Raw genomic sequence first — 20,804 nt, forward strand, 5'->3', positions numbered from 1 at the left:
GAATAGGTCTACCTTTTCGGGATACCTGTACTATATTTTCAATGATCAAAAATGAAAATTTGATTCCATCAAACAGAACCTTGATCGACCGCCATTTAGTTTCTGCGCGTAATATAAATATGTATAAATTATAGTTTGAAATACACACCGTTTTATAAATCATTTGTGATTCATTCAGTCTGACTTGACCAACAAAGGGACGTGTGCGGGTGTTTATGTGAAATTCGAATCTTATTTTGGGCGATTATTAAGTGCCTTCAGTGTGAGGTTCATACATATTTATAGTTCATATTTATTTATAGTTTTGCATTTGGTGGGTGGATGCACTTGGCACTTGTCCCTCTCCCTCTGGCAGTAACATGACCCATGGCTGTGTATTTGAGGCCCCAGAAAGGTGTCGGCAGTGGCAGCTTTATCCGAGTCGAGACTGAGACTGAGAGATAGAAACCCAAAACGACTGAGACCGAGACTGCGGCTGACCCAGACGATTCAAAGTGAGAGAGCAAAGATGATGGAGTGTTTCTATCTCGCTCCGGACCTGGTAATCATATTACAGAGCAGCAAAAGGGAGGCAAGCAAGGGGGCGGAAGAGGCGGAAGAGGCATCCCACATGAGCGCATACAATAATTTATCAATTGGCATCAATTGAGGCGCACAAAAACGAAACACAACCCCAAACCTCCGGAATTTCTTTCCCATTTTGATTTGCTGGTGTTGTCGCTCCGGCCGCGTCTCCTGTTTACTCGCGATTTTCGGCACATTCGCGACACCCATCGCAGGCGGCAGTTAAGCAGCGCGCCGAGGCATTCACGTGAAGCACTCAAAGCCTCGCAGGCACTCAAAGCCGCTATATGGCACAAACGGACTTCGACTCGGACGGGGGTTGTACTTTCGATTGTTGCGCAATGGCCAAATCGGTGGCACCAGCGCGAAACACCAAGGGAAGCGCCACAGCCGCTGCCACTGCCACAACCATACATACACGCCGGGGCACCACAACAGTCACATTTGTGCTGCTGCTGGTCCTCTGCTGCTTGTGCGATTACAACTATGGAAGTACGTAAACCCCGCCATTTGCCTCCTTTCTAGATATTTTTGTTTTGTTTTGTTTTTGTTTTGATTTTTTTTTCAAGTGTTTTTTCCGAAATTGGGCTAGAATTCGGCCCTAGTGCGTATGAGTGTTTTAAATTTCTATACTAAATGGGTGATACTTGTACGTCGGGTTCCGCACGGTTGAATAAAGACAATAAAGATCTTGTGAACTCAGGACCGTGTGACGACAGACATGGTGGAAAATGCTATGAAAACAATACGAAATTCAATATCCGATTTCAATGCAAACTTTCCCGAAAAATATATTCCAACTTGTCTACTGATAAAAGAAAAAAAACATAGCTCCAAAGGTTTTTGAAATGCAAGTCTTTCATATAAATTTCACTTCAGAATTTGTGAGAAAAAAGAAAGAATAGTCAGCTCAGTAGGACCAAGGCTCAACAAAAATAATATGCAAACTGAAAATTCATTGCAACTGTTCGCATACGATTTTTGTGCAGAATGGGAGGGGGACCGCCTCCTGGTCTCTTTATCGAATTCATATTAATTGTCGAGTCCAAGCTGTTTGCCGACCTGAGAAAACACGACACGAGAATGAAGCCAGGAAAAAAGTAAAAATATTCGGCTTAATTGGCTGTCGAAATCCTTCCCGTCCTTAGCCAAGATCCCCGAGATGGGTCTGGCAAACAGATTGGTTGCTTAGCACTTACTCACATAAAGTCGTACGTGTACGGGTGTGTGACCATATTTGAGTACCATCCACAGGCTGGGCCTCACAGTGCTGGAGGAAGCACAATTCCGGCTCGATTCAAACGGCAGATGGTGAATTTAAGCGACCATTTGGTATACTCTGCACATACCGCTGCTTCCTCTGGTTTCCGCCGATGTAAGTTATGCAATCACTCACTCTCACTCACTCTGACTCACTCGCACTCATTAAAGCACATTCGTATTGGCATTGAAATATACACCCCATCACCACCCATCACCCCCCCATTGCTCCCCCTTGCTCCTCTACTCACACACACACACACACACAACATACAATTTATGCATGCCTCTGTTATTTTGTGGTGTGAATTGCATTTTAAAATAAACTTATTTGGCTTTTTCTTCGGGTTTGCTTTTTGGACTTGGGCTACACGCATACACATGCACACATACAGTGATGGCTCCCTTCTGTGAACACTCACAATTCCAGGACTTTTATCCACCCAAATTCTGCGATGGAAATGTCCACTGTACATACGTACATACATACGTATATGGCATTTGAATTGCATAGCAATTAAAATGGCTGCAAGCAGTTTCATATCGTTTTGTATCGTTTTTTTCCGTGGCGGGGAAAGGTGCTAGTGCCATCCACATCGCCATCGCCATCGCCATCGCCATTCGGAATAAATATTTTATAAGCTTTTTCTATTTTTTGCTGCTCCAAGCACCCACCCCATCCATGCACACACACAGAACATTACCTGCATCCAGATATAGCCAAGTTTTCAGTGTTTGCTCTCTGATTGCAGTTACCCGTACTGCGAATTCATTTTCGATCTGCGCTTATCGAGGCACTTTACGTCGTTCCCGGACTGCTACGAAATACGCTGTAACGAGACGTTCACGTTCTTCGGTCACGAGCAGCAGAACTTCTGACATCTCGTGCACGGCTGTCCAGCTGTCTTATGTGTAATCTTCTTCTCCTGCTTCTTCTGCTGACTACCCCATACGCGATACCCCGCGACTACATGCTGTCTGATTTAATAAATATGGTTAACTGACATGAAAAACTGGTTATTTGATTTGACTGAAGGAGGTGTCTTCGAGAGGACTGAGGCCCTTAAACCTCAGTTCTTTGCTGATCATCGCTTTCCAATTAATAGTCTCCATTGCTCCATTGATCATTCTCTACTAAATAACTCAAATCACCCGTGTTCAATATTTTGATTTCGGTTCGAAAAAGGGAATGTCCAAGAGCACGAAGAAATTACATGTCTGGTGGCTCGAGACTGCGGCCATGACTCGGTCCAAGCAAACCAAAAACGAGTGTTGGAAAATTTGCAATAAGCTCTATTATTCTGCTTCAGCTTCTATCAATATAAGGTGAAGCGGCAGTCAAATATGATATGAAAAGTGGCGAAACGTCATCAGGAAGCCATTCATCGGTTTTGTCAGGATGGAGAATTCGGATCAGCGCACAGTGGGCCACTTGGGTGATCTAGCGAAATAAAATTAAGATTTTCTCAATAAGCTATTCGAGGACCTTTTAGCTAATGAATTTGTTGTAATTGAATAGCTGTGAACTGTCAAACACGAGATATGTATGCCACAACCGATATAATAATAATAAAAATAATAATAATAATAATAATAATAATAATAATAATAAAAATCATTATTTACGGTCCCTGTTTCTAATGACTAGTAACAAAATATAAAATATTATTCTGAATCATTTTCTAAAGCAGACTTGCAATTTCTGAATTCCGGGAAGAATTGAAGGTTTAAGATATAAGCCAGACAATGAAACTACAAAAGTTCATTAAAAATAAAAATGCAAACAAAGAACAATGGTATTTTAGTATTTTATAATCGGAGTGAACCAAACTACAAACTGATACTGGGTTTAACATAGAAACGTCTTAAAATTTGTTCAAGGTTATGCATTGATATTTCATTAATATATCGGGAAAAACACCCGATTAAAATGCAGAAATTTGGACAGGTACCATACATATTTTAAACTTAAGCGAAAGATATTTATTTAGAGAACTTCTGTTTACATTTGTAACCTATACACTTTTTTTCACCGGCAAATAAAGTTTTATATATAGATTGCATTACCTTATTATAATTTAATACCGGGATACTCAGTACGATGGCAATACATCAGTTTTCGGAATATCGGCCTCCTGTTCTACGGCGAACTGTGCCGGATACAACGGGTCAACGGATTGCAAAAAGTCTGTTTTCTATTTAAATTAAATATTTTCTAACATTCTTTCAAAATCCAAAGAGTTACAAACGTGTGATTTTATAAATAATTTATTTCTTATTATATGTCTATGATATAAAAAGAAATTGGTACGTAGTTTTATTGGAAATTGATTAAGCAACAACTAGAAATACAAATTAGACGAATAGGATAACATTGCGAAGACCACCGAGAAGTCACAAATGCATGAAATTTCAGAGCGTGGTTTTTTTGTCGTTTCAACCACTTCCAAAGCCCAACAACCAGCCCAGCTTTTAAATCTAAAGATAATTTGAAAAACAGAAAAGTTACTAATTACTTTTTGATAATTATATAAGTATTAAAAATTAAATAACAAAGAAAACTTTATTTCAATGGATTAATCTATTTAAGCTTCTTCTTCTTCTAGCTTTAATAAGATTCCAGAAAATTATCATCTTGAAGACATTTTTTTTTTGTAATCTATTTTCCTTTCCACTAGATCTGCCTAAGAATTTCACGACGTTTTCTACTGCGACAACAACATATAGTGTGTGTGCATGACGCAGCACAGTGATGACCGGCTCGAGTTGCGCTGATAGGGGATTTTTGTTGTGGTGGTTGTCGGTGGACTACTCCGAAATTCAAACAGAATGCCCACCGCTGTTTTAGTCCATCATGCTGGTAATTTCCTTTGCTCCTCTCCGCGGCTAGCTCTTAGTGGATTTCCGGCCACGGGACGTCTCCATAATAAAGGACTAACAAAGGGACGAATAAACCGAGCTCAGGAACAGATACGGGCACACACACACACCACTGGCGAGAAAAACTTAACCTTATTCAATTCACAAATATTTGCATACAAATTAGTATTCTAATTGACTCGAGCCCAAAATAGGGTAACTGACTCGCCCAGAGGAGTGGAGTGGGCAGTACAGCTGTTCGTCTCCCAATTCCCCGTCTCTGTCTCTGTCTCCAGCAGAGAGTGTGATACCCCAAACAACTTCTCTCAATCTGCTCCTGTCGCTCTCCCCCACTATGGACGCTAGTCGCTGGGGGTAATTGTTTGCCCAGTTTCATAAAAATACAGTTTACGCCTTTCGCAACAGCACGTACGAGTACAGCTATCTACTCGCCCCCACTACCACTGGTACCCCGCAGCCTTGTTCATCCAGCCAAGGCAAGCGATACGGCTTAGTGCGGTTGGCCAAGTGGAAAACAGCCGCACGCGGGGAGGGGGCGGAATTTGGGGTGACAATAGCCATGTGAAAACAAAAGGTCGGAGCAGACAATGTTGTCGCTAGAAACTTTTAACTTTAACAAACTTAATTGTTCCCTGCTCTAAATATGTATTCCACAGCAGGGTCTTTGAGCTCTTTGCATTCTTGCGGAGTACGATGGTGCGTTTTGGAGCTGGTATAGCTGGTGGAGCTTTGCGTTTTAAAGACATTTTAAATTAGTATAACTATGCGTGACTACACAAAAAATCTAATGCTTTTCGGGAGTACAAGTATGAGCTTCTGGTGAAAGGAATTTGGTTCTATCTTCTATGATAACACTGATTACGACTCGGTTGCAGGACATTTTAACATTATACAAAATAGATATCATTTTGAATGTTTCATTTGTAAAGATTCGAGGAAAACGGCACCAAAGGAAGCACAGATTGCCCACAGTAAAGCTTATATCCATGTACAGATGTATATGGATCTTTTGTTACACATTACACTCTCTCTCAAATGTTTATATGGGGTTTTAATCGTTTAGGTATGCGCACGAAACAAAGTTGCAAAAGCTCTTATAGTGCAGCCCTATATATTGGCATACACTTTTCGTACTTTTAACGTCCAAATTGAGTTTATGTTTTCATTTTACGTACACAGGATAGACAAGACATATAGCTACAAACAAAATACTCTCAAACTCTTCTAATTCTGTATATTTTTTTTATGTCCGTCCGATTGTTGTTAGTGTTTTTGTACACATTTACCCTCATCATTCCAGTTCGATCACCTATAACTTGAAGCACTGTTCAGTTAAAGAATAAAACCAAAGACTATACAATAGTCTTTGATAAAACGTAATTTTATAACTTTCTATCCTTTAAAAATTAAGTAACGCACAGAAATGATTCGTAGTCTTCAGGTTCTTCAAGTAAAATTCGAATATTACAGCTGAAAAATATCATTAGAGCTTTGAATTCTAGAAGTCCTCGGTGCGTAATTCTCACCGAGGTATTGCTGTCCTATACACGTAAGCAGTAACGCTTCATCGATTTCTGAATCTTATTTCTTATTGTAATTCCCCAAACAGGCTCCATGGTACTTAAGTCAGGACCATGGAGTGGATTTCTCAGCTTCTTGCAGCTGAAAAGGGGCCATTATTTATCCAAATAAGACACATTTTTTGGGAAGTTTTTTGCCACTTAGATGAAAAATATCATTGTAAACGTCCATTTGGCCTTGGGCTCCTCTTGAATGAATGATAAGGCTGAATCACGAAGTACTTCTCCTATTGTGTAGGGTCATACAAGTACACGGATCATACGATTACATACATACCCACAATTTAAGTTAAAACTAGATCCGACTTTGTTTGAACCATGAAAAACAGCCAATGAACACTTGACCTCAAATTTATGATGATAGAAACTTATTTATCTAGACAGGATCGCTAGAATCGGAACCAATCAAATAAAGCACTGCAGTGCACTGTAAGGTTTGGGAAATCAGCTGTATGTTTAGCCAGTGTTGTTAAACAATTTTAGACTACAAAGGTCTCCTTTGCCCTTTATACCAACATCACTTGGGTATTTTGTTGTTTTTTTTGGCGTAGTTTCATTTTCTAGGCATTTCCCGATAACATGTTTTAGAGATTTGGTGTGATGAATCCGTACTCCTTTCAAAAATGTTCAAAATGCGCTGGATGCCGTAGTGCAAGACATTGAAGATAACGGATATGTGACAGCCCGACTGAGTTCCAAAAATGTATTAATTAAATTTGTAAAACATTAGAATTGCTTTGACAGAATGGCAACAACGAGTACTGACCAGCTTTCTAGACACGCTGATTCCGCTGCTTCCGTATTTGCGGTCTTCTGATATCCAACGAATCCTCGATCTTCCGAAACCCATGTATGTACATATATACAAGCGGTTTTATCGCCTTAGAGGTTTTACTTAATATTAAATATTTATAAACAGCGAAAAAACTACAGTTTTAGTCTACATCGACCTAAAAATTGTAGCTCGATATGTCCACGGGAAGTATTTTGGTTCGGTATCTGTATATATGTATGTATGTATATGAGTATAAGTGCAACCACTGTGCAGTGGTGGGGAGTGGACAGAGGGAGAAGTTGGTGCTGCTCCAACGAATAAATATTCAGAATGCAATTACGCATGGAATTTTCTAGCACTTATCGAGTCGTCTTACACTCTTGTTGCTGCCACTTTTACTTGTTACTTGTTTTTGTTTTTATTTTTGTTGGTGTTGCTGTTGGTGTTGGTGTTGTTCGAGTTGCTGCTAAAAACTTATTTAACTTTTTACGATGTCATTTGGAAAAGTTTGTAATCATTTTCGGTAGTGCTTACTTCAAAAGTGGCAAAGGAAAAGAAGCCAAGAAATTATTTATACGATTTTCAGACAGTTGAAAGCGTACACCCGAGTATAAATAAAACGCCTTTGCTACCGGAACGTCTTATTCTGTTTCCAGTCGGGCCCCACATCACGGGGAGGAGCAAGATCAGAGAGGAAGCTACTGGCAAACTCCTAGCGAGTCTCACCAACTCCCAGTCGAACTTTCAAAAATTGTGTTTCTACTTCCGTGCTTTCCGTTCTCTTTTCGGGCTTTGGCCGAAGCTGTGGATATTCATTTAGGCACTTGCCGCTTGCCGCTTGCAGCTTGCAACTTGCTCTCAAGAAGGCTGACATGCAACTTATAGTTTTCATTCGGCTGCTGCTCGTGGTAGCCGCCGTGGTAGCAAGTTAGAAACAGTCTTTCATGGGGGTCTGCCAACTGGCTGCCTCCCGAAATATGCCACGCTTCTCTCTGATATTTGTATATTCACAGGTTCGCAGCCGCAGTCGTACTACTGCAAGCGATATGAAGCCGCTGGTAAGTGCCCAACCCACAACAGCAGCTGCCACCGAAAACTTTTGCCACTAATCCTCTGCCCTCCCACCTTCCACCACCCACAATTATAGTACAAAGCTCCCAGCATTGGTGCGAGAAACAGATTGGCATATTTCCCGCCTATTTCCTATGCTTATTCAGCTGCAACAAAAGACACCAATTGAGGTGGGTGAAACTTATGCCATCTCCGTCCAGTATCTCCCAAGTAGCTTACAACTACTTTCCGTTACGTCCTAGCGTTTTCGATTGCCATTTCCGCATCAAGGAAAAGAACAGCTATCCACTGTGCAATGATCTATACTGCAGCGCCGTGAGCATGCCCTTGCCCCCCCAGCCGACCACCACAACGCCACCACCACCAACAGCTCCAACGGCATACACTACGAGTATTTGGCCATCGACAGTCAGTACACAACAATCCACCGAGGGAGTTTCCGACAGTTTAGCGACCGGAAACGGTACAACCAACGCTACGATCTCCAGTACGCCATTGGCGACCTCAGACGACTCAACAAGTGGCGAAAGCACCTCCAAAGCACCCGCTACAACAGTGTCAACAAGTCAAACCCAAAAAGGTATCGCAATATAAACGACAAAAAATTACATAACCACATGAAGCAAAGGGACAGCAGTCGGGGCATCTCATCAGCAGATAGTTCATAGGGTACAATATAATTTTCTGTAGTAAAGACAACAGCTAGCTGAGAACAGTTAATAAAAGATATATCAACGAACTCACAAGCATATGCAAATTTTAAAAGCACTATCAGATACAACCACGATGCACCTCATAAAAACAATGAAACATTAAAACACCAACAGACTCACTAATAGACTCAACAGAATATACAACATTAGATGTATTTACAGATGAAGCAAAAGACGAACCATCAGATACATCAACCGTCTCACGAATAGACTCAACAGAATATAATACATCAGATGCACTTTCGGATGCAGCAACAGATGAATCAACAGATACATCAACCGTCTCACGAATAGACTCAACAGAATATACAACATCAGATGCACTTTCGGATGCAGCAACAGATGAATCAACAGATACATCAACCGTCTCACGAATAGACTCAACAGAATATACAACATCAGATGCACTTTCGGATGCAGCAACAGATGAATCAACAGATACATCAACCGTCTCACGAATAGACTCAACAGAATATACAACATCAGATGCACTTACGGATGCAGCAACAGATGAATCAACAGATACATCAACCGTCTCACGAATAGACTCAACAGAATATACAACATCAGATGCACTTACGGATGCAGCAACAGATGAATCAACAGATACATCAACCGTCTCACGAATAGACTCAACAGAATATACAACATCAGATGCACTTTCGGATGCAGCAACAGATGAATCAACAGATACATCAACCGTCTCACGAATAGACTCCACAGAATATACAACATCAGATACACTTTCGGATGCAGCAACAGATGAATCAACAGATACATCAACCGTCTCACGAATAGACTCAACAGAATATACAACATCAGATGCAGCAACAGATGAATCAACAGATACATCAACCGTCTCACGAATAGACTCAACAGAATATACAACATCAGATGCACTTTCGGATGCAGCAACAGATGAACCATCGGATACATCAACCGTCTCACGAATAGACTCAACAGAATATACAACATCAGATGCAGCAACAGATGAATCAACAGATACATCAACCGTCTCACGAATAGACTCAACAGAATATACAACATCAGATGCACTTTCGGATGCAGCAACAGATGAATCAACAGATACATCAACCGTCTCACGAATAGACTCAACAGAATATACAACATCAGATGCACTTTCGGATGCAGCAACAGATGAATCAACAGATACATCAACCGTCTCACGAATAGACTCAACAGAATATACAACATCAGATGCACTTACGGATGCAGCAACAGATGAATCAACAGATACATCAACCGTCTCACGAATAGACTCAACAGAATATACAACATCAGATGCAGCAACAGATGAATCAACAGATACATCAACCGTCTCACGAATAGACTCAACAGAATATACAACATCAGATGCACTTTCGGATGCAGCAACAGATGAACCATCGGATACATCAACCGTCTCACGAATAGACTCAACAGAATATACAACATCAGATGCAGCAACAGATGAATCAACAGATACATCAACCGTCTCACGAATAGACTCAACAGAATATACAACATCAGATGCACTTTCGGATGCAGCAACAGATGAATCAACAGATACATCAACCGTCTCACGAATAGACTCAACAGAATATACAACATCAGATGCACTTACGGATGCAGCAACAGATGAATCAACAGATACATCAACCGTCTCACGAATAGACTCAACAGAATATACAACATCAGATGCACTTTCGGATGCAGCAACAGATGAATCAACAGATACATCAACCGTCTCACGAATAGACTCAACAGAATATACAACATCAGATGCACTTTCGGATGCAGCAACAGATGAATCAACAGATACATCAACCGTCTCACGAATAGACTCAACAGAATATACATCATCAGATGCACTTACAGATGCAGCAACAGATGAATCAACAGATACATCAACCGTCTCACGAATAGACTCAACAGAATATACAACATCAGATGCACTTACGGATGCAGCGACAGATGAACCATCGGATACATCAACCGTCTCACGAATAGACTCAACAGAACAATCAACATCAGATACAGCAACAACAGATACAGCAACAGATGAGCCATTAGATGCATCAACCGTATCACGAATAGACTCAACAGAATATAAAACATCAGATGCACATACATATACAGCAACAGATGAACCAACAGATACATCAACCGTCTCACGAATAGACTCAACAGAACAATCAACATCAGATGCATCAACAACAGATACAGCAACAGATGAACCATCAGATAGATCAACCGTCTCACGAATAGACTCAACAGAATATAATACATCTGATGCACCTACGGATGCAGCAACAGATGAACCATCGGATACATCCACCGTCTCACGAATAGACTCAACAGAATATAATACATCAGATGCACTTACAGATGCAGCAACAGATGAATCAACAGATACATCAACCGTCTCACGAATTGACTCAACAGAACAATCAACATCAGATGCATCAACAACAGATACAGCAACAGATGAACCATCAGATAGATCAACCGTCTCACGAATAGACTCAACAGAATATAATACATCTGATGCACCTACGGATGCAGCAACAGATGAACCATCGGATACATCCACCGTCTCACGAATAGACTCAACAGAATATAATACATCAGATGCACTTACAGATGCAGCAACAGATGAATCAACAGATACATCAACCGTCTCACGAATAGACTCAACAGAATATACAACATCAGATGCACTTACGGATGCAGCAACAGATGAACCATCGGATACATCAACCGTCTCACGAATAGACTCAACAGAATATACAACATCAGATGCACTTTCGGATGCAGCAACAGATGAATCAACAGATACATCAACCGTCTCACGAATAGACTCAACAGAATATACAACATCTGATGCACTTACGGATGCAGCAACAGATGAACCATCGGATACATCAACCGTCTCACGAATAGACTCAACAGAACAATCAACATCAGATGCATCAACAACAGATACAGCAACAGATGAACCATCAGATAGATCAACCGTCTCACGAATAGACTCAACAGAATATAATACATCTGATGCACCTACGGATGCAGCAACAGATGAACCATCGGATACATCCACCGTCTCACGAATAGACTCAACAGAATATAATACATCAGATGCACTTACAGATGCAGCAACAGATGAATCAACAGATACATCAACCGTCTCACGAATAGACTCAACAGAACAATCAACATCAGATGCAGCAACAACAGATACAGCAACAGATGAACCAACAGATACATCAACCGTCTCACGAATAGACTCAACAGAATATACAACATCAGATGCACTTACAGATGCAGCAACAGATGAACCATCAGATGCATCAACCGTCTCACGAATAGACTCAACAGAACAATCAACATCAGATGCAGCAACAACAGATACAGCAACAGATGAACCAACAGATACATCAACCGTCTCACGAATAGACTCAACAGAATATAATACATCAGATGCACTTACAGATACAGCATCAGATGAAACAACAGATACATCAACCGTCTCACGAATAGACTCAACAGAATATAATACATCAGATGCACTTACAGATGCAGCAACAGATGAATCAACAGATACATCAACCGTCTCACGAATAGACTCAACAGAACAATCAACATCAGATGCAGCAACAACAGATACAGCAACAGATGAACCAACAGATACATCAACCGTCTCACGAATAGACTCAACAGAATATAATACATCAGATGCACTTACAGATACAGCATCAGATGAAACAACAGATACATCAACCGTCTCACGAATAGACTCAACAGAACAATCAACATCAGATGCAGCAACAACAGATACAGCAACAGATGAACCAACAGATACATCAACCGTCTCACGAATAGACTCAACAGAATATAATACATCAGATGCACTTACAGATACAGCATCAGATGAAACAACAGATACATCAACCGTCTCACGAATAGACTCAACAGAATATAATACATCAGATGCACTTACAGATGCAGCAACAGATGAATCAACAGATACATCAACCGTCTCACGAATAGACTCAACAGAACAATCAACATCAGATGCAGCAACAACAGATACAGCAACAGATGAACCAACAGATACATCAACCGTCTCACGAATAGACTCAACAGAATATAATACATCAGATGCACTTACAGATACAGCATCAGATGAAACAACAGATACATCAACCGTCTCACGAATAGACTCAACAGAATATAATACATCAGATGCACTTACAGATGCAGCAACAGATACATCAACCGTCTCACGAATAGACTCAACAGAACAATCAACATCAGATGCAGCAACAACAGATACAGCAACAGATGAACCAACAGATACATCAACCGTCTCACGAATAGACTCAACAGAATATAATACATCAGATGCACTTACAGATACAGCATCAGATGAAACAACAGATACATCAACCGTCTCACGAATAGACTCAACAGAATATAATACATCAGATGCACTTACAGATGCAGCAACAGATGAATCAACAGATACATCAACCGTCTCACGAATAGACTCAACAGAACAATCAACATCAGATGCAGCAACAACAGATACAGCAACAGATGAACCAACAGATACATCAACCGTCTCACGAATAGACTCAACAGAATATACAACATCAGATGCAGCAACAACAGATACAGCAACAGATGAACCATCAGATGCTTCAACCGTCTCACGAATAGACTCAACATAATATAAAACATCCGATGGAACAACAGATGCACCCGTAGCGACAGCAGAAGTATCTTCCAGTGAAGAAATGAATTGAGTTTTACTCACGAATCTTTGATCTTTAAATGAGGCATCTCTTGCACCAGAAACGAAAATGAATTACCGAATTAGCAGATACTTAATAGTTATAGTCTGTAATCAATATAGTTTAGTCCATCCATAATTTGAATTTTGTATTTAAAGTGGTGTTGGTAAACAACAAATCCTGTAAAAAAAATATATTTATATGTATATTTCAAATGAATTGCTTTTTGCAGAAAAGTTGCTGGTTCCACAACTAAGTTCCGGAAAATAGGTTTTAGCTACACGTAGCTTGCGGATGGGGACTAATGAGATATACTCCAGCTCTCCTTCTCTCTCTTCCAAAGTACAACCCGTCGGTATATCTCTCGAGTGGAGAGATACATGCGCTATCTGCACTAGTCTAATGTGCGCCTATACGCCTTGAGTATAAAATACTAGTAAAGGGAAGAGGTAGTAATGGGCTTCCAATTGCTTGCACTATACTAAGTCAGCGCGAATTTTGTAAATTTGACCATACTAATCAATTTCCTAATTTGGTGTATAGCGAAACCGAAAAAATACCTTCGACTGAGTATCTGATACAAATATGTGACGATGTACGATCGTATAAAGGTTTAAGGTTTAGAACTAGCTAAGGGAGGAAAGGTAATCCTAAAAACCAAAAATGTTAAAACCCTCTTGGAACTATCCATTTAAAGTTCCTAGGGTCAAGGTCAAGCCAAGTCAATACGGCTTTATGGGAAGGTCCCATTTAAGAAATCACATTCAAGGTTATAGGTAACACTTGAATAGGTGTATACGTATATGTACGTATACATACCGTGAAAATCAATTAAATACCATCAGATCTGTTTAGACCTTCCCCATTGGAATGGATGGATCCCTGTTTCCTTTAGTGAATCCATTCTAATGGTTCACTCAACTTGCACTTGACATTATTGCGCTTGTTGGGAAATAAACGATTATTATGACAAACTGTTTTAGTCCAATCTCTGGGGTTTGTTTCTCATGCGATGTGACAAGGCATCAAATCGCAATTGGACCTGGATTGGATTGGGGGCATTAATCACGGGCATCAGCTTGCCGGGCTGGAGCATGGGACATGGGCATGGGTAAAACGCAAAAATTTGCGTTGCAATGTTTTTCTTGATTTAATCAAGAGCCGTGGCACAAACGACAATTTAAAAAAATGAACCTGCACACACACAACGAGCACAGAGAGAAGACTGTCCGACGTTGCGTATACATAATGCCGACTAAATAATAGCTGTGCCACGCTCTGCTCGCTTTACTGATGTACTCTGTTCTGTTCTGTTCTGTTCTGCTCCGCTTTTTTCTCTAAGGGTCTGTGTGGTGTGAGCTTAGCGCGTAGTTTATACACGCCCGCCGAATCACAGAGATGTACAATTTGGAGAAGATCTGGGTCCTGCTGAGCCTGGCCCTCGTTGGCTGCCTGGGCTTTGGCCAGTTCCACATGAAGCACTACCAGATGCAGCGTAACTACAACGCCCAGGAGGACTCCGGGGAGAACGACAACAGCGTGCTGCGTGAGTGCTCAATTACGGGTGTCCGGCTGCTCTGTCCGGACTCCGACTCAAACTGACTGTGTTTGTTTGTTGTTGTGCAGGAACCTTCCGCCGCTGCATGTGGGAGCAGTCAAAGTTCCTACCACGTCGCCTGGTCTTGCTCAGCCTGTGCTCCAATCTATTTTGCGAGAACAACCACATAATACCCCGTTCCAGGTCTATTTTCGTAGTGGAAAAAGTGTCTAGACCGAATGAGTAGTTGACCAATTTAATTATATACTACATACATATATACTCGTACCTAGATCTGCATGTGCATCCCACCATCCTGCATGAGCACTTCCGAGCCATTCCTTTAACCATTCTAAACCAAACGAATCTGAACTAATACCTTATCCTATGCCCAACGTTTCCTCCAGCTGCCTGGACATTCTGCCCGACCAATGTGAGCAGGGCGACGAGGAGGAGCTCATGTACAAGCCCTTTCCCGACTGCTGTCCCGTGTACTGCAATCTGAAGCGGCGTATGCAGCGTTTGCGCTCCATGCACTTCCGCCACCGCATGTTACGCAACATGCAAGAAGGATCCACTGGAGCCGGCGGCGGAGGCGGTTCGGGAGGCGACGGCCCTGCTAACTCCCTTCTCAGCGAGTTTGTCTACAACAACTATTAGAGAATCGAGTTATTCTGCGATTTGTGAAATTGTAAACTTAGATCCTTGAATTATAGGCATTTTGTCTTCAAGTCCCGCCCACTGACTCTACTTATTTTGTACTCGGTCTAGACAAGCCCTCGAAAGGGTCGCCGAATTTTTTTCTGTGTGACATGAGCCGTGTTGAAGTAGTTTGGCTGCAGGCCCTTCACTCGAGTCTAGATTGCCCAATTAGTGATTTTTTGAAGTCACAAGTTCAACTGCCTCAATGCTTTTTTTTCGGTGCTTCCTGGCCCCCATATCAGGGCATAAGTGTAAAAACACCCCTGAACACTGCTTTCTGTTTCATATTATCGGCTTAACACTTTTAGCGCGTAGATGCAGTAGATGCTGGAAACTGTCTTCAGTCTTCTTTTGTATCTGCGAACAAACAACAAATTTTATTTAAATAAACATGAATTTTTATATCCAGCACCGAGCTGAACATTCTCCCTCCTAATCTCTGCTGTTGTTCCTCTTTTCTACCCTTTTTCACTACTAATCTTGGCATTCTTGCCATTTCCGCTCTGGGGCACAGAAGAAAATATGTATAAGAAAGATATTCGAGGAAAGAAAACCTATCAAATAAGTTTAATTTTGCAATACTTGTATACAATATTTTTTGGTTTACCGACACGGAAACAAGCAATATTCTGGATGCTTTTAACCGAATTTCTCACTCGTACGGATGCCCGTTCTTCCTCAATTATATTCGAAAGCCGTCTTCTCGATTCTTCTCTGTTGCTGAAACCTGCAAAGCGCATTCAATCGAGCAATCGTATGGATCAATGGATGTGTTTAACACCCAGAAGGAAGCGTTTCCGACCCCATAAAACATATGTATATATTGATCAGCATCAATTGCCGAGTCGATATAGCTACGTCTGTCTGTCGGTCTGTCCGTCCATAGAGCTAGAGCAATTAAATGTTGTATACAGACTCCTGTGATACCGCACTGTTACAAGTGTATTTCAAAAATACCGCACAAAGGAAGAAAGTCTGTGACATCCAAAATTTAAAAAATACGAGAAAATCAAACATTTAGAGTAGAGAATGACCATTTCTACCAGACTGTTGAATCTGGATCAGATCCAGATATAGCCCGAATGAACCAATTCCGCGCGCTTACTCATTTCCTCTCTTTTACACACTGACTTTTGAAGCATGACATTTGGTGCAAGGATGCAGCTGAAGAGTTGGTTGTTATACAATCTACGATGGATACAATCCACAGTTGATGGGGAAAGTGAATAGGATTTTTAGGTCTTGTGTGGTTTGCATTTTGAGCGACGCGAACTTTTGAAAGAAAGAAGGGTATTTTAATGTAATCGAAAAATCCAAAGGGCCTTTGAAAACGTATTATATTGACCATATTGGACCGATGAAGTTGAGTAAGAAAGAGAATAACCACGTTTAATTATGTGTCAACGAATGAAAAGGGTCGTCACAACAATGTTAAACAAGTTTTGCGCAGAAGATCCGCAAGCCTGGTACAAACATGTTTGCAGGATACAGTCGCTTCCCTTCTCCGAGAAGTGCCAAGATATCTCCCTTCAAGACTTTGACGGGCAAAAAAATTAGGCAAATGAGTATTACGGTGATTTGGTAAAACTTGGAGAGGATCAGTATATTCTACAGCTGCAGCAGGAACAAGAATAGATCTTTACATTCATCTAATTAACACGATCAAAAAATATTATACCCCAATGAATGACATGTGGTGCACCTTTCTACGGAGTATCTGAAGCAGATTTTTACTTACTTGTCGGGAACTCACTAAAGATCACTCCTACAAATTTAATATTTTATTTTGTTTGTAGATGTGTTTTATTTTTGGATTAAACATGGGCCTCTCTTAAAGAGAAACCCAATGAGAAAAACCTATACAATGGGAAGATAGATCTGAGTTCGCACTACTTATTTTGGACATATCAGTAATGCCTCTCTCAGGCATTTGCCGAAAGATCAAGGACATCCAGCGATGTTTTAGCATTACTCCATTATACGAGGTCATGCAAAAAATACGATATTAATGTCATTAAGTCGGATATGTATTTACAAAACGTCGTTGTTCGTTACCAACATTGCTCGAATCCAAAATTGATTTACTTTGAATCGATGCATGCATGGCATTCCCATGGAGCCATACCAGACAGGGTATTTGAGCTGAGCACATCTCCAGTTTTAGGCTTCCCCTTCTGGGTTTTTGTTTAATTTTTGTCCCTGGTAATAATATGTGCTATACGCATGTGCCTGGGATGAGTACACATATGTGTAGCGCCACCCAATATATTTGTGGACATGTGATTGTAGATCTATCTACATATGTATGTGTACATACATATGTGTAGCCATGTACTCGTATCTGCATGAGGGCACATTGTTGATGGTTATAAAAATGCAATGCAGTCATAGTACATAATAGTGCTTTTGCCAAGCTTTGGACTTGGGACTCTTGGGACAGCTTATCTAGGGGGCCTTGCTCCACCCCTCCACCTTATACCCGCTACTGACAAAGACCACAAAGACAAAGGAAAATGAAAAGTACGATAGCTTAAAGCCTTACTCTAATTTAAGTGAAGCTGCATTAAAGTTGTTTTTGAGATAAACAGTGCGCAGCAATCTTTTTGACAGCTTCTCAGCCCCGCACCAGCTGTCAGGCGACCTTTGACGTCACGAAAGAAACTTCCGATGAAAATGTCTGTTAATTACTAATATTGTCCGAGTTTTGCTTGTCGGCGACACTATCCCAACAGCTTTTTTTCGTTTCGTTCACACCGGGCCTCTGCCCGAAATTATTGAGTTGTCTGAGCACTTCGATTTGTATCCTAACAGTCTTCAGAAGAAAATTGCCAAGACCAGTGAAAGAGCGGATAGAGCAAGAGGTAGGAAGCGAAAGAAGAAACCAAATAACTTTTGAGGTGAAGTTCGAAATCAATAACGACGAGACAGATTTGTTGAACTCGGGAGTCGGAGAGTGGGTCTTGAAAGCCAAGAGAAGGCGGCTCCGCCTCAACTCACAGTGGGGCCTACGTGCATTTCAGCTTGAAAATATTATCATGAAATATCATTGATGCGACCTCTATTTTTTAGATCTATAGTGAATCAGGGTACAAGGACTAAATATTGATGGTGCTGAGCTGAGTTGTAATTCGCAATACATACGCTCAAAAAAACACTTGTTTGGCCGCTCATCCCTAATAGTGACACCTAATGGATGCCTAGCCAATGGCCTTTGCAAAATTTTGGAATACACTTGTGCAGGTGCGATATCACAGGAGTATGGATACCAAATTTGGTTGCTCTAGCTCTTATAGTCTCTGAGTACTAGGCGCTCATAGGGGAAGGATAGACGGACAAAAACACATGGCCCAAACGACTCGGCTTTTATGCTGATCAAGAATATACATATATATTTTATGGGGTCGGAAACATTTCTTTCTGGCCTTTCCCCTATACTCTTTTTGAGTATCGGGTATAAAAATAAAAAAACAAAGATGCATTACCATTTAATTGACACCATTACCAGAGCAATTGACTTATCCATTCCTACACTCTAACTAGCCATATCCCAGCCTAACTTTCACCCCACACCGGGCCGGACCAAGGTGTCACTCGATCCGTGCCGGGAGTCTGCTTGGCTGGGGGCCTGTAGGGCATGTTATAACGATGACCTATTCGGGCAACGTGGATCTCTACCCGGACGGATCCGGCCCCTTCTCAGCAAATTGTTGGCTCAAAGTGACAAAGTCGGGTGACAGACCCAATTGCAATCCCAAACAAGGAAAGCCAGCTTCAGGCCAAGGAAATAACTCCCTCCATAGCAGTTTCCCCTGAACAGGGAAAGGCTCTGAAGCAAACCCTCAAACCCGACACGTTGGTAGAGTGGCTATGCAATCCTGCGGCTGCCCTACCCACTGGTAAAGTTGCGGGGGACAATATGGAGTCGCTATCCCCGATTGAAGCATCTAAAGGGAGCTCAACTTCGGCTTCAGCTTAGTGACCATAAATATCTGTAATTCGGATGAACAGGCGTAGGCCCGTCCTGCCCAGCCACCACTGTAAATCAGCATCCGCTGCGCCAAATAGTCGGCTAGGACGAGAGCGGAGCCGACCATAAAATCAACACACGTATCCAATAGAGAATTTCCCAGAGCTTTCAAATAATTGCAAGATAATCGGACTGTTTTGCATGAATCGGCAATGAAGGGTTCTCTGGAACCATTAAGATTATTAGATGCTACTTCCAATGTGCATGATTATTTTACAGAAATAAAATATTAGAAAAAGTTATATAACAATAATTGGCAATAGTTTTGGTGAAAACAGATGGCGTAGTCTGCTTTGGTTATCGATTTGGTTTATTAATCCAAAAATATAACAATATTTTGTTTTTAATACGAAAATATGCACCTGAACAAAGTTAAACTTTGACACTTAATTGTTAAGCTTCCAAACGTCATAGCACTTTGTACAAATGCAAACTATATTTTGGTACATTTTTCTATAAAATAAAGTTTGTTTAATAAAAGTATTATATTTCGTTAAGAAGTTAATAATTTAGCAAGATAAAATGCCGAAGGCGCCAGACAAGATCTGTGGAGTAGCGAAAAACGGCTACAAGTTGGAGGAAGAAAAATGTGGCATCGTGTATCTTTTCGGGGAAGTACCATCAAATGCTAATTTGATGCTAATCACTCGAAAACGGAACTAGTGCACATAGGTATGTCTATGTCTATCTATCGATAGATAGACCAATACTACTTTACGGAGTCCCAGCGTGGTGGCCACCAAACATGTGCTCGCGCTCTGCATCAGTGCAGCTCTCCGCACCACCTCAAATTATGCGCTAAATGGCATTCTAAGCAGGCAGAAATAGCAGAAATTTGTCTAAGAGACTCCGACCACTGCCACCATAGCACATAGGTCACTCATCACTCATGAAACAAC

The 20,804-nt window shown here is 41.1% G+C and overlaps 3 protein-coding genes across 30 annotated transcripts; all 3 read left to right on the forward strand.

Moving 5' to 3' along the window:
- The first annotated feature begins 714 nt into the window (after nt 1-714).
- LOC4814529 (uncharacterized) lies at nt 715-2,774 on the forward strand. The gene is made up of 3 exons (XM_001354521.4): nt 715-1,056; nt 1,819-1,939; nt 2,577-2,774. Exons 1-3 carry the CDS (start codon nt 852-854, stop codon nt 2,701-2,703), a joined length of 453 nt encoding a protein of 150 aa, XP_001354557.2. The 5' UTR covers nt 715-851; the 3' UTR covers nt 2,704-2,774.
- A 4,923-nt stretch (nt 2,775-7,697) lies between these two features.
- LOC117184836 (serine-rich adhesin for platelets-like) lies at nt 7,698-13,777 on the forward strand. 27 transcript variants are annotated; one of them, XM_033383840.1, is made up of 9 exons: nt 7,704-7,986; nt 8,073-8,117; nt 8,207-8,300; nt 8,373-8,710; nt 8,994-9,593; nt 9,666-10,101; nt 10,174-10,581; nt 11,005-12,192; nt 13,117-13,777. In XM_033383840.1, the coding sequence occupies exons 1-9, from the start codon at nt 7,932-7,934 to the stop codon at nt 13,574-13,576; spliced, it is 3,624 nt and encodes a 1,207-aa protein (XP_033239731.1). In that variant the 5' UTR covers nt 7,704-7,931; the 3' UTR covers nt 13,577-13,777. The 27 variants fall into 27 exon arrangements, with proteins under 27 accessions (XP_033239735.1, XP_033239731.1, XP_033239734.1 ...); XM_033383825.1 differs by having other exon boundaries at nt 7,705-7,986; nt 11,005-13,203; nt 13,288-13,777; XM_033383830.1 differs by having other exon boundaries at nt 7,705-7,986; nt 11,005-13,203; nt 13,372-13,777.
- Nucleotides 13,778-14,923: 1,146 nt separating this feature from the next.
- LOC6901193 (uncharacterized protein CG1552) lies at nt 14,924-15,912 on the forward strand. Of its 2 annotated transcripts, none has more exons than XM_033384065.1 (3): nt 14,924-15,185; nt 15,266-15,419; nt 15,584-15,912. In XM_033384065.1, exons 1-3 carry the CDS (start codon nt 15,038-15,040, stop codon nt 15,834-15,836), a joined length of 555 nt encoding a protein of 184 aa, XP_033239956.1. In that variant the 5' UTR covers nt 14,924-15,037; the 3' UTR covers nt 15,837-15,912. The 2 variants fall into 2 exon arrangements, with proteins under 2 accessions (XP_033239956.1, XP_033239958.1); XM_033384067.1 differs by having other exon boundaries at nt 14,931-15,185; nt 15,266-15,380.
- The last annotated feature ends 4,892 nt before the right edge of the window (nt 15,913-20,804 follow it).

This window comes from Drosophila pseudoobscura, chromosome X (genome assembly GCF_009870125.1).
Source record: "Drosophila pseudoobscura strain MV-25-SWS-2005 chromosome X, UCI_Dpse_MV25, whole genome shotgun sequence".
Taxonomy (NCBI): Eukaryota; Metazoa; Arthropoda; class Insecta; order Diptera; family Drosophilidae; genus Drosophila; species Drosophila pseudoobscura.

What these genes read in the sequence shown, in the direction of transcription:
- LOC4814529 (XM_001354521.4), top strand. Translation starts at nt 852, where the DNA reads ATGGCACAAACGGACTTCGACTCGGACGGGGGTTGTACTTTCGATTGT. An exon ending in GTGCGATTACAACTATGGAA is followed by an intron (nt 1,057 to 1,818) that starts GTACGTAAACCC and finishes TACCATCCACAG; the next exon opens with GCTGGGCCTCACAGTGCTGG. An exon ending in TTCCTCTGGTTTCCGCCGAT is followed by an intron (nt 1,940 to 2,576) that starts GTAAGTTATGCA and finishes CTCTGATTGCAG; the next exon opens with TTACCCGTACTGCGAATTCA.
- LOC117184836 (XM_033383817.1), top strand. Translation starts at nt 7,932, where the DNA reads ATGCAACTTATAGTTTTCATTCGGCTGCTGCTCGTGGTAGCCGCCGTG. An exon ending in AACATCAGATACACTTTCGG is followed by an intron (nt 9,594 to 9,665) that starts ATGCAGCAACAG and finishes ATACAACATCAG; the next exon opens with ATGCAGCAACAGATGAATCA. An exon ending in ACAGATGAATCAACAGATAC is followed by an intron (nt 10,582 to 11,004) that starts ATCAACCGTCTC and finishes ACCAACAGATAC; the next exon opens with ATCAACCGTCTCACGAATAG.
- LOC6901193 (XM_033384065.1), top strand. Translation starts at nt 15,038, where the DNA reads ATGTACAATTTGGAGAAGATCTGGGTCCTGCTGAGCCTGGCCCTCGTT. An exon ending in GAACGACAACAGCGTGCTGC is followed by an intron (nt 15,186 to 15,265) that starts GTGAGTGCTCAA and finishes GTTGTTGTGCAG; the next exon opens with GAACCTTCCGCCGCTGCATG. An exon ending in AAAGTGTCTAGACCGAATGA is followed by an intron (nt 15,420 to 15,583) that starts GTAGTTGACCAA and finishes CGTTTCCTCCAG; the next exon opens with CTGCCTGGACATTCTGCCCG.